The sequence below is a fragment of the Taeniopygia guttata genome, chromosome 4 (genome assembly GCF_048771995.1).
Source record: "Taeniopygia guttata chromosome 4, bTaeGut7.mat, whole genome shotgun sequence".
Taxonomy (NCBI): Eukaryota; Metazoa; Chordata; class Aves; order Passeriformes; family Estrildidae; genus Taeniopygia; species Taeniopygia guttata.
The window spans coordinates 61,975,869-61,988,329 of NC_133028.1; the positions used below are offsets into that span (position 1 = coordinate 61,975,869).

General features: G+C 37.6%; 1 protein-coding gene across 15 annotated transcripts in view; it reads left to right on the top strand.

Annotated features, from left to right (window-relative positions):
• The window catches only part of INPP4B (inositol polyphosphate-4-phosphatase type II B), a 293,940-nt gene that overhangs the window by 224,046 nt on the left and 57,433 nt on the right, over window positions 1–12,461 (top strand). For all 15 annotated transcript variants that reach the window (XR_012055774.1, XM_041715980.2, XM_041715983.2 and 12 more), the window contains 2 exons: window positions 1,267–1,479; window positions 7,161–7,305. Coding sequence is in view for 14 of the 15 variants with exons in the window: in XM_041715980.2 (XP_041571914.2) it covers window positions 1,267–1,479; window positions 7,161–7,305 (358 nt within the window). In the remaining variant the exon portion in view is untranslated. The remainder of the gene's footprint in view (window positions 1–1,266; window positions 1,480–7,160; window positions 7,306–12,461) is intronic.

Sequence of the window (12,461 nt, forward strand, 5' to 3'; positions counted from 1 at the left end):
CATTTCCTGCTGGTTTAGGCTGGATCCTCTGACTCTTATCTACATATCTTTCCACATCCCTGCTTAATTAAGATTGTGTACACAAAGGCACTTCAGCACCTGAATCTGCCTGCACATGACAATCCATTATGTTCTGGGATAATAAGAAGGGAACTAAATCCAACTGATCTGGGATAAATAAAATTCCACTTACCTGGGATATATAAATTCAGGTAATTGTGCTGTGAAATAAATTTTCATCATCCCCTGTGAACCAGTACTTCTGTTTGGGGCGGGGAGCTCTGGGTGGGATGTGTGGCAGCAGGGTGTGCTCTCTCTCCTTGCTCTGACAGATGAACCCTGTTCAATGTTGCTGAAGTAACCAAAATTGGGACTCTTCCAAGCTGTCCCTGTGACTTTGTTTGTTGTTGCACCCTGTAGTGTCCTTGCACCTCACGTGCTCCTGTTCCATAGGTTCTGGCAGCTGATGGAGGGAATCAGACAAGTCTCCCAAGGGAGACAGGGCACCGTGTTTGAGACAAAGGAGATAGGCATGTTTGACACACTGGTGGCAACAAGAAGTGCTGTTGCAATGGTGACAATCTGGACTGGTGAAGCCCTGCAGGGAGGTTGAAGGATTTTAAAAATACTGTAAAATTCCAATTGTAATAGCCAACGTAGAAAAGTGGTACAGAGATTGAATACCATCTTCAGAAGACACGGGAAAACTACTTCAGAGTTTCCTTTCTTTAAAATATACATAAAATCAAGCTTTAAATCAGGCGTTGCCTACTGGGATATCTAGGTTGATACCTACCAGTAATTTATCTCTGAAAACACTGCTTTTGCAGATACTGCTATTTCAGCAGCATAGAGTGATGGGTTTTATTTAGGGAGATGATTAAACTGGTTAATTGTGTTTTATCTAACACTTATTCAGAAATTATTGTGCTGTGGTTGGTTGCTCTTGGAACTGGTTCTTGTTGAGGCTTGCCTCTGAGGCGAAATTTGGAATTTGAATAAATGTGAAAAGATTATGATCTCTATGACAGATAATGTACTCTTGTGCTAATCCTTATAACACTGGGATTGTAGAATGTGATGATATCTCTTAAACCCTTGAAATTTTCCTCATTATTTGTTGGCCTACTTTGTTTTCTGCCTCCCAGTCAGGCCTGAAACAAATACCTGATCTGCCTAAGAGTAATTCAGTGTTATGCACCTTTACTGCAGTACTGCATTCTTTGGTCTAACCTTTTCATTAGTTTGGTTTTTTTTTTTTCCTAGACGGAGTTATTTGTGCACACATTCAAGGACCAGCTGGTCAGAAGTGCCCTTTTAGCACTGTACACAGCCCGGCCTGGCTGTGTCCTCAAGAACTCAGCTGTGCCTAGAAAGAGTGTAGAAGAAGGGGCTGATGCACAGCACCAGGATCATCCTTCTCATATTAAAAGACAGGACTCTATACCCCATCATTCTGAGTATGATGAGGAAGAGTGGGTAAGTAGCCAGAAACCCTTGGTCTGTGTTCAGTGCAAAACCCTACAAATCAGCAAAAACAAGCTCAAGCTCTGAGTGTCCTTGTCACATGTCATTGCATGGGGGAAAGGGGTGTAAAACTGTGTTTTTCAGATGCATTGCAGATTTTGAAGCTAAATTTAAACGATTGTCCTAAGTGCAGTGTGCTGCTCTGAGACTGCCTGGTTATGCATATAACAGTGAAGATGTTGAGTATCTTCTTGCCCAGACAGAAAAATAGTCTTTGTTCTTACTTGGGTTGGTTTTGCTAGTTGGGCAGATTTAAGGAATGAAGCAGCCTATGCTGTTCTGAGGGAAATGTTCTTTTCTTCCCCACCCCGTGCAACAACCCTCTACAGCCCTCAGGCTGTAACCATTTTAAACACACGTGAATTAACCCTCAGCAAAACAGAGCCCTTTGCCCTTAGACTCTGTTCTTAGAGAGTGTCTGAGACTGTGTAAAAGAATTAAATACAACTTTTAAATTTTAATATTCTTAGCATATCTTTCAAGGATATATATTATTTATATGGCCAAGAATTTATAAATCAATTATTTTGGTAGATGTCTTCATAATAGATCTGTTACTTTATTTCATACGTACTCAAGCTATTTTTATTCAGTCCAGGCTCATACTTTGAATTCATCACTGTATTCTCATAAACGTAAAGGATGCCAGCATATTCATCTCTATTGTAAATAATTAATAACTTGTATGAGCTATGGTATTGCACCTGAACTGTAATTTTTATCCACACCAAAATTAAAGGAAGAAGAATACATTTCTTCTAGAAGAAGGACAATTATTTCCCATTCCAGCCCCATGCATTAAGTAGTCATTAGATTTAAACAATAAATAACTCATTATTTTATTTGTCCTCTGGTTTTAGAGCCTTTAATTCACTTTTTCTTGTTTTCTCAACAACCTGAGGGGCTAGGATGGTGACTCGTTCCTTGAAATAAAGCCAAAATGTTTGTTTTCAGCTGTTGAAACATTCAGAAATATAAATAACAAAATAGTTTTTGTAAAAGAGAGAAATCTTGCACTGGATAAAGTGGCACTTTAAAGCTGTATTTTAATTTAGTACTGAAATTTAGCATCTCTGAAAAGAAGATAGCTTTGCTGTATTTCGTAACTGATTAAAAAAAAGCTGCCAGGTGTTTGGTCCTCACCTATTAAACTGCATAAGTGGGTTGGTTTAAACAGTATTTATTTTTGTCTGCTGAATTAGTAAGATTATCTTGATTCAAAATTAAGTGCATCTTCCGCTGTTTTCTGAATTGAACTGAGTCATTGTCATTGTCATTGTCAAACTTGAGGCAGTATAAATTCTGCAGAAATTTTGTGATTTTTTCTGAATTGAATGATTAGACTTTGGATAGATTTCAGATATTTCCATCAGTAGAGGTAATAAATAATGTGAGTTTTAATAATCAGTTGTTATTAGCATGATGGAAAGAAAATAAATGCATATAAAATTTGAAAAAAACACTTAATCTACTGTGAAACTCAACTGTAAAGGAAAAATCTTTAATATATGTTGCTTTGTATGCACACTGCTCCTTTCCTGTTGTGGGGTTTTTCCTCAATATTATCAAATACTAATGTTACATTTTGCAGTTGGAAATTTGGTTTTGCCTGAAATCTAAATCCTTAAACAACTCTTTAAGCTGATCCTGCTCCATTCACTTCACATGGCTGTGTTACCTTATGACCATCACAGGAGTATGAAGACTCATCCCAGAGTCACTGGCAGCAGTATGGATTGAGCTATTTATATTGGTGCACTATGCACAGGCAGCAGGAAAGCATCACTGCCAAAGCAAAATATTTAACTTGAGAGTTTTACATTGCCTCTGGAAAGACATTATCTTCTTCTCTCACCAGCACTTCTGCTATCCTGAACCTTCCTGCAGGAGGGCACATAGTAAGTTTTCGTGTGATACAAGAAGAGGTGGGCAGATTGCTGCTTGGAGCTGACTCTGGTCTGCACTTCTGACTGGTTAATGGGGCTGGAGCTACAAAGAGCAGATAAAATGGCATTTCCAATAAGTTGTGTACGAATGCTGATGTGGTGATCAGTCATGGGGCTGAAGGACCAATGTGTGTGGGACCCATTCCATGTGCCACAGCACAAGGGAGTGTTAATAATGCACATTACTTAAGATATTTCCTTTATCTCTGAACAGAGCTCAAAAGGACCTTAAGGAAATATCTGAATATCCACTGACATGAAGGAAATACAGTATCTCAGAGTGCTGGGAAGAGCAGATGCTGTGTCATACATGGCACAAGTAAAGCACACAACTGCAGTGGTGTATATGGAGAGATAAGAAATAACTGAGGAGCTCTGTGGTGAATTCAGAAAGGCTGAGAATCCTTTAAAAACAAAGAGTCAGCCTCTGGGACTCCACTGGCTGGCAGTGTCTACAGTGTCTAGAAGGAAGACATACAGTTAGGTGTAATGACAGAAAATAGTATCCATTCCTGCTCTCTGAAATGAGGAAGCTGTCCCGCTTTTTCATGATACTTTCCAATCAGATGGAAAATAATTGCATATTTTTCAGTTGGATGAATGAAAGAGCATTATTTTACACATTAATTTTTAATTCTCCCAGGAGAAGTGCCCAGCTTTCACCGATGCCAAAGCCTACCTTTCCATGGAGGTCTTTCAGTGTCCATGTCTGCTTGCCACTGCCACAGCATAGAAGTGTGACCCATGGTCATTTTTAACTAGCCACACCTAACTGCATGAGGCAGGGCTCCATAACATTCCAGATGACTTCTGAAGTTTGGGAGAAGTATAAGATGTAACTGTGGCAGATTTCCACCTTACCTGTCATTGCCTTGACTTAAAGAAGCAGTAATGAGAGGGAGACAGAGATTGTGTTTCTCTCATTCTTTCATACCACAAACTTACCATCCACATTACTCCAGCAACTAGTTGGAAACCTGCGATCAGGGGAAAAGTATCCTGCTTAGAAAACTAGGGTGTTAGTATTCAATGTATCCAGAAATATTACTCCTGGTCCCTTACTTGACACAGAGGGTTTGTAAGAATGCTTACTTAAGAGGCTGCTAGACTGTATTTTCACCTTTAACCTGGCACATGCTATAAAGTGATCACTTGTGAGGTTGTTCATGGGCAAATTGAAAATAGACTGCTTAAGAAGATGACAGGTCAGTGGAAAGTGTGCTAGGCTACAGGAAAATATTCTGGAAATAGTAAAGGATGACAATATGAAGTGGATTAATTTCTTCTCATGGAGAATCATAGAAAGCCTCTTTTTTTTTCACTGATTAGAAACTTTTTCTTGAAAATTGTTCCTGCCAAACTGCGGAATTTCAACAGCCTTCTTAGATAAATGTGACTGCCTTTGGTGCAGACAGAATATAATCTCAATGAATGATAGACACCTCTACACTTTCTATCTGCCCACAATCCCAGGAGCCTCCTATGTGGAAAAAAAGAGCTGTGAGACAGGCCCTTGCTCTCTCTCAGTTGTTTGTATATAAAAAAGCTAGATACATGATAATAAGAGTGAGCTTTTTGTCAACAGATGTTTTGCTTCTAACTCCTCAGGGAATGTTTGTGGGGATATTGCATAGACATCATCTCAGTGCTGGCTTAATAGTTGGTTTGAAAAGAGAAAAGTGCTCTTTCTAAAGTGAAAAAAAGGCTCATATTTGTGTTGCTCATGCAATAACTCCAGATGCTCATTAAGAGCTTGATGCTTTTTTGTGTGGAGATTAAGCTCCCTGCAAAGGGGGAAAGGGACAAAGGAAAGGGAAATTAGATTGCTGCAGCCTCTTTGAGCAACTTCAGTTGCATATTCCTCAGCAACTTCAGTGACTGGAAGCTCTGAAGCTTGCTGATACTCTCTGGAGGATTCTTCATAGAATCCTTCTCCCCAAAATTATACTTGTGGATGGTAAAAATCAGTAGTTTCACACATATTCTAAATGTTTTTTCAGGATTGCTTGAGGTGCATCTAGGAGGAAACTTTTGAAGGAATCTATACCTGCCCTCTGTCTTTTGAATTTTAATTGTATCTAAGTGTATGTGAATATCAAATATTCATGTATCTAATGTCTTATTTCATGTACAGGTGCAGATATTACCACATGTTGCATTGTACATGCAGCACTTTAAACAGTTGTGGAATGAATGCAGTTCTGCTTGGATGTGACCAACGTCTTGCCTCTTGTAAATTAGCAGTATCTTTTTCATAGTATGATTAAAACAGGTTTATCTAGGGAGAAAATAAAACCATTGTTTCTGTGTTTACCTATAAACTGGATGCTCACTTGTCCTTAAGGCTGCCCACAGGAATGCTCCAGGAATCAGGTTTGGGGAGCTGGAGGAGAGGAACTCTGTTGTACAGGTTGGGAAAGTCCATGCTTCTCTCTGTGGGCCCATGTGATATCTCTTAGGTCAGGATGCCACTTGTCACAGGTTGTGTCCTCAAGAGGAGGGAACAGGGAAAGATAGGCTGAAGTGTGGCATATAGTTGAAAAGTAACATTAGATTTAAATGTTTGCCTTAGTATTAGTTCTAAATTTGCCTCCACTCAAAATCCAAGGGTTGTCATTTATATGGAACTATGGTATTTCTCTGAATTCTCAGTTTTCTTTAACTTCTCTCTTGTCATTTTTGCAACTTCATTTTTGTGCCTGAAGACCAGAGAAATACATAATACTTCTGGCACTGTAAAGTACAAAAAGAAGTAGTGATTCCCATTTTTAACCCTCAAGCAAACTCTGGTTGCTCTGCATTATTTTCAGAATGACTCAGCGTTGAAACATGTACTTGGAGAGGGGAAGGTGGTTTCTGTGGGTTTGTTATGGTTTGGTTTTAGTCTGATTGCACGTCTTGTCTCATTTCTTGTATGGCTTGGTTTTTTCCTTCTGCTGCAAAATAGGTGCAAAAGCTTTGATTTCTGCAGAATCCAGCACCTGAAGGACCCTCCCTATACCTCTGTTCCATAACAGCTTTTTCTTATGCTCCATATGATTTCTTTTGTTCTCTGCTCGTACAGAATTTTTTTCTACCACTCTATTACTTGTGTAATTCTCTTATAAGCTCAGGTAAGTGTGATGGTTGCAGTTTATGTGAGAGGTGAGGAATGAAACTGAAATGGTGTTACCAAATAAATATGCCATGACAGCAAGTTTCTCATTCTAGTTCTTGAATTTAACATTTACTTCAGCAGAGTAACTGATGTGATAAAATATAGGATATGTTGAATTATCAGAATGAGGTTATTAAGTACTGTGACAAAACTGACATACACAAGGTTTGATTTGGCCAGGATTTGAGTGTGTCTATACTCTTAAAGTATCATTTAAATAGAGAAGCTGCTCGGTTCCTTGCTATTAGACCTGAAACTTTGTCTGCCGTTTTATGTTGAGTTTGAAGCACTTGTTCTTCAGTGTCTAAAACCATAAGAGTTTGGGTTCATTTACACTGCAAGTAAAATGTCTATGAAAAAGGCTCAAGTTGGTAATAGGCTGAAGGATGAAAGGAACAGTCATATGCTGACATCTAATATTTCTAGTAATTTGCATGTCTGTCACAACTTCAGGAGTTAATAAGTTACTATTGTCTCTATTTTTTTTTAAATTCTTCAGTAATATGCAGTGATAATTTTGCTCTTTTCAGGACAGGGTGTGGGCCAATGTGGCAAAGAGTTTGAACTGCCTTATTGCCCTGGTGGACAGACTGCTTGAAAAAGACAACATGAGCAGCATTAAAGAGGGTGAAAATGAGCCTTCAGCAGCAGATTGCAAGGTGTTGCATACAGAAGGTAAGCAACCCCCCCTAATTTTCATTTTTGAATCATTGACAAGAGTAAATAAAAATTTACACAGCTACAGAAAAGTCATCTAAAGAAGACTTCATTATATCTTTGATGGTAGTGCTAATGGCAAGGTTTTGCACACTTATAGGGAGGTTATTTATCAACGTATAGCTGTAATGTGTGCTCAGACTGTTTGCCATGCTCAGTTGTTTGTGCTCAAGTGCAAACCTTTTGAAACCACAATGTTTTCTTTTTGTAGGCTGATGTAATTTAATTTACTTTTGATTTTACTTGCATGTAGTATTTTGAGTTAAAAAAAAATTAGACTGTGTCTTACCCCACAGAAAACTTGTAAGCAAAGGTGAACATTCTGTATCAGTGTCATTCTCTTGCAAATGCTTCCACTTTTCTGAGGTGATATACTGATTTTTATTTTCTAATTTGATAAAATTCATGTTTACCTGGATATACCTGTCAGCCTCTGTCAAAAGGTTATGTGGAATAATTCCATGGGATGATGTAAAGAAAATTTTGTTCACGGTGGGTCCTTGTCACATTCTGATCTTCTCCTTCTGATCTTCTTCTGATCTTCTCCTATGGCTTATTCATGTTTGCATTCTTGATGCATAGATAAGACCTGCTTAATAAGTCTGATGAGACTTTGTAGTCTGAAAGTGTATTGCAACAAATGAAACAGATCTTTAGTGACAGTGATGGTAGTCCTAATACAAGGAAATCAGAGTTAACCTTTGTGCCACTCTTCAGCTAAATTAAACAACTCCCCATATAAAACAACAAACCAGCACAGCTACTTTATTTTTATGGAGCTTTGTAGAGTTTTGACTTTCTTTTTTTTTTCCTCTGTGCATTTTATCCTGTCTCTTCCATTGCATGTTCTCCACAGAATTTAATTACATAATTTTATATAAAGAGTTTTAAAGTTATCAGTACTCAGTTGTAATTTCTTTCTTACATAACAAGAATTAAAATTACTTTTTCAGATTTACATCATTTGTGTAGTACTGATGAGTTCTGTGAATTCTGGTTGTAGTATTGATTTTTAATGCAGCTGTAACATCTGCATTTTACCAGTATGAGAGGTTTGTGCTGGAGTCCTGGAATCCTTGTTTTCAGGCAAGATGTGTTGGACTTGATTTTGTATGATTAGTCCAGAGAGCAACTTATTCCTTATCTGTTTGGTTCTCTAAGTTTCTGTCTACCAGGCATGTAATGTTAGAGAGGAAGGTGATATAATCTCTGTCCTCTAGTGAAAGCTTGCAGGTGAAAAATATCAACACAGCTTTCTATACTTTTTCTGCCTTCCTTAGAGAAGGTACAAATATTTAACAGCTAGATAGATGTAGTTTTGAACTTGGAAGAAACCTTAGATAGTGAACCCAAGCATGTTCATTGTGATTAAAAGAGGAAAACTGAATATTGTTCTTGTTCCTAACTCCCTCCTCTTCCCCATGTTGCTAACAAGCTTTGGTGCTATTGTTAGAAGTCCAGTATGTCTTACAGAAAAGTTTTGCAGGTAAAGTTTCTCCCAAACTTTCCTCCAAATGACTGCAGTGCCTTTGTGTGTGTATGCATTGACATACATGTTGTGGGTTTTGTCTGTATTTCGTAGTTGTGGAACAAAAGCTCTGATTTCCAGACCTCCATCCTCTATCTGAAAAAAAAAGGTATGAATTAGGGTAATTATTTTGGAATGCTTTCTGACATGCCTATTTCATGCCAGCATGAACTTTTACATAATTTCCTTTTCTCTCTTCAACGCCCTGAACATCTCCACTGCTATATGCTGTGTTACAGATTTAAGCAGTTCCTTTGAGTCTTTAATTCTAGTGTGCTCATAGCTTTGATTCAGGCTCACACCCTACACAGGCAAATGGAATACTGACTGGTTAGAATTTTTAGGTCACAAGCCAGAAAAAAAAAAAAAAGAAAAAAAGGAAAGTTACATCATTTTAAGTACTATAATAAGCAGCCATCAAGTAGAATGAAAGGTGGTTCTTGCTTAGCAATAATGATAACAGTAATGGTTAGAAAATTAGAGATGAGTTTCATCCAGCTGAGAAGTTGTCTTCTGGAGCTAGTGAGCTAAGGACACAAAAAATATCCAACTGCTATGGTGCTGGAATAAATTCTTCCTTTTTCCTTCATTTCAGAGCCATCCCTGTTTCGTCGGTGAGAGCAGTCAGTGCTTTTTTTAAGTTGTCCTGAAAGTTCTGTAACACTCCCTCACATGAGAACTGCAGAGATTTGTAGGGCAGACTGCTGTGTTTTCATGTTCTTTTTGAGTAAGACATCATTTTAGGAATGCCTTGGACAGTTTATAGCACTTTCAAGGTCCTATAGAGATGGAGATGTTTTAAAATTGCTTTCTTTTATAGGACTAACTTGAAAGATGGACCTTTCTGAAGAGCTATCCAAGTGTATGCTGAAGTTGGTTCCCTAATGATTTTCAAAACTTTGGGGGCAGAAGTTTTTATGCTTGACTTGTCTATAAGAGTGTGGGTTTAGATGTTTTTCTCTGCATCTCCCTCTCTGAAATTTAACATGAAACCCTAAGGGTGCACCTACACAGAGGTTGAGATTCCAAGTTTACAGTTACACATTTGCCCTTAATTCTGCATTGTTTTAAACTTGAAGCTTGGTTGTGAGTTCACAGCATTTTCCTAGATACAAAATCACATGGTGTGCACACATAGCTAAATTTCAGATAAAATTACAGACTTTTGTGCTACTTAAAATTCACAAATGTGACATAAATGGAAAGCTTGCTTATATATTATACATAACTTGAGTGTATTTGAGCATAATGTATTTAATTAATGCAGCAAATATATGGGCACAGATTGATCTTTGAGTCTGAAACTGCTTTAGTTAATCCTCAGAGAAATTGGGCTGCTTTTGTGAGAAGAAAGAATACAGAGTTTTGAACAAAAACGTCACAAATATGCCTTGGAAGTATGGGATGAAATTTTTGCTTATTTAGTGACTCTGACTAGTTTTTTTGTAGCATATAGCAATAAAAAACCTTTCACAGAATGAACACCTGTTCATTTTAGATGGTAGAAAATGCTATGACAATAATTTGATGCAATAGCATCTTCATATATATATAGATGTTGTTGTAACTTATACTCAGAGTTTCCTAAAGTAGGTTTATATTTGCAGTCTCAGTGACTGTGGCATTTTGTGATCTTACTTTTTTTTTTTCCAAAAATATTTATATTTGTTGTTTGGAATCTTTGTAATTGGAAATATTAGAGCGCTTCTTTTCTCCTGTACTCTGCCTTTCAGTGTGAATTATACCTTCCTTAGCCTTAACTTTTTATGCAGTCTGACCTTTGAGTGTATTCTAAAGACTGAATTTCAGTTACAGTTACCAAGGTAACATGCTATGCTTTCATCAGTTGCAGGATTATGAATCCTCTGCAGGATAAATAAGGAAGAGTAGAAGGATTTTTAAGGAGAGGGTTTTTTTTTATTGTTCTTCTAACTCTAGTCTGGTTTGCCTTGGAGAAATATGTGACAACATATTTCTTTTTACTTTTGCCTTTTCATTTTCCATGAGAGTTGGAATATGAAAGCCTGTCCTGCATCATTAGAGGTGCCAGTGAAACACAGTTACACAGTCCCTGACAGATCTCCATGTTTGGCTGCTGAATGCGGCTGTTGTTTCCATCTGCTTCTTGTACCATCCCATCAGAGCTCCCACCCAGATATTCCTTCACTGGCTCTGGGTGATAACTCCCTCATTTGATACATACAGGATCCACCACATTAGCACAAACAATTTGAGTTGCCAGTGTGATTGCACCTGGATTTTGCCTTTAAGTGAATTATGGAATATTAAGCTCTGTGAACTGGCGCTTGATAACCTTCAGCACTGGTAGCAAAAGCACCTGGGGAACATTGCTGCATTTCCTAGTTGGAACTAGAGGAAACCTCTGTTCATATTCACATTGATACAGACATATGTGGGTTAGTTTTTCTTAAATTATCTCGTACCTTTTGGGGACTATATATGTCTAGATTTAAAATTTCTAACTTTCAGTGCCCTGGGGATGGGCACTGCATCCTTTCAGTGCATCCCTTCCAATGCAGTGCTGGTAGAAGTGGGAAATAAAGCCATGTTCTAGTGGGAAATAAAGCCATGTTCTAGTTTTATTTGCATCTTCAGAAAAGCTTTTATTATAAAATACTGTTTAGTCAGGAAGATGAAAAGTTTTTCTGTGGTCTGTGTCCTTGAGTAGCAGACATAATTTATTTAGATAAATCACTTATGAAAAGCTTTCTCTTCCCTTCCTCTTCCTTACATTTTTCCTTCATTTTCTTTTAAGCTTGTCTTTGCATTAATTTTACTTATGCCTTTTTTCTTTTTTCCTTTTCCTTCTCACTTCTGTGTCATCATTTTCTTTTTGATAGGATCCTTACCTGGGCTGAATCTAGCCCAGCAATACAAGACAACCCCTTCAGCAGTACTTTGGCTAAAAACAGAAGCTGAAAAATATGTAAGGGAAAGAAAGACGATTTGACTGAATCAACAAACTAAAACAAGATATCAGAATATTTAGTTGCACAGCATTCACAGAACATTCATATGTTTGAGGTGTATTAGATTTTCTTACCTTTGTCTTCTCTTTCTGTTTTCATTGTGGCTAAATGTGCTGAGATACTCATGTATGTATGATTAGATGGTTTTGGGTTTAACTATGAATCCATTTGACAGTGTAGAAAATCTTAGATTATTGCAATGGAATAATAAATCCCAAGAATTCAAAATTTCTGGACATCCAAACTGTGCAAAGTAAACTGCTACTTTAAAGTGAAGGAATGCCAGGAAAACTTAGTCAGGTTTTTATTGTTCCTGTGAGAACTGCTGCAGCATTATGAGCACAAAGCCTCCTCCTTTTTCAAAGAGCGTAGCCCTCAGCTGGAGTTAAACTGAGCTCTGAGAGCTGAGTGGCAAAATAAAGAAATAAGGCACTGACCTTTTTATGGTGGAAAGTTGGATATGTGAAATCTTCTAAGTCAGTCATTTTAAACCTCCCTTGAAAAAAATATACATTAAAAGATAGTTCCTATCCTAGGTGAGTAAAATTAAATTCGGGTTAATTATTTCATGCTGCTTTTAGGGATTTACTGCTGCT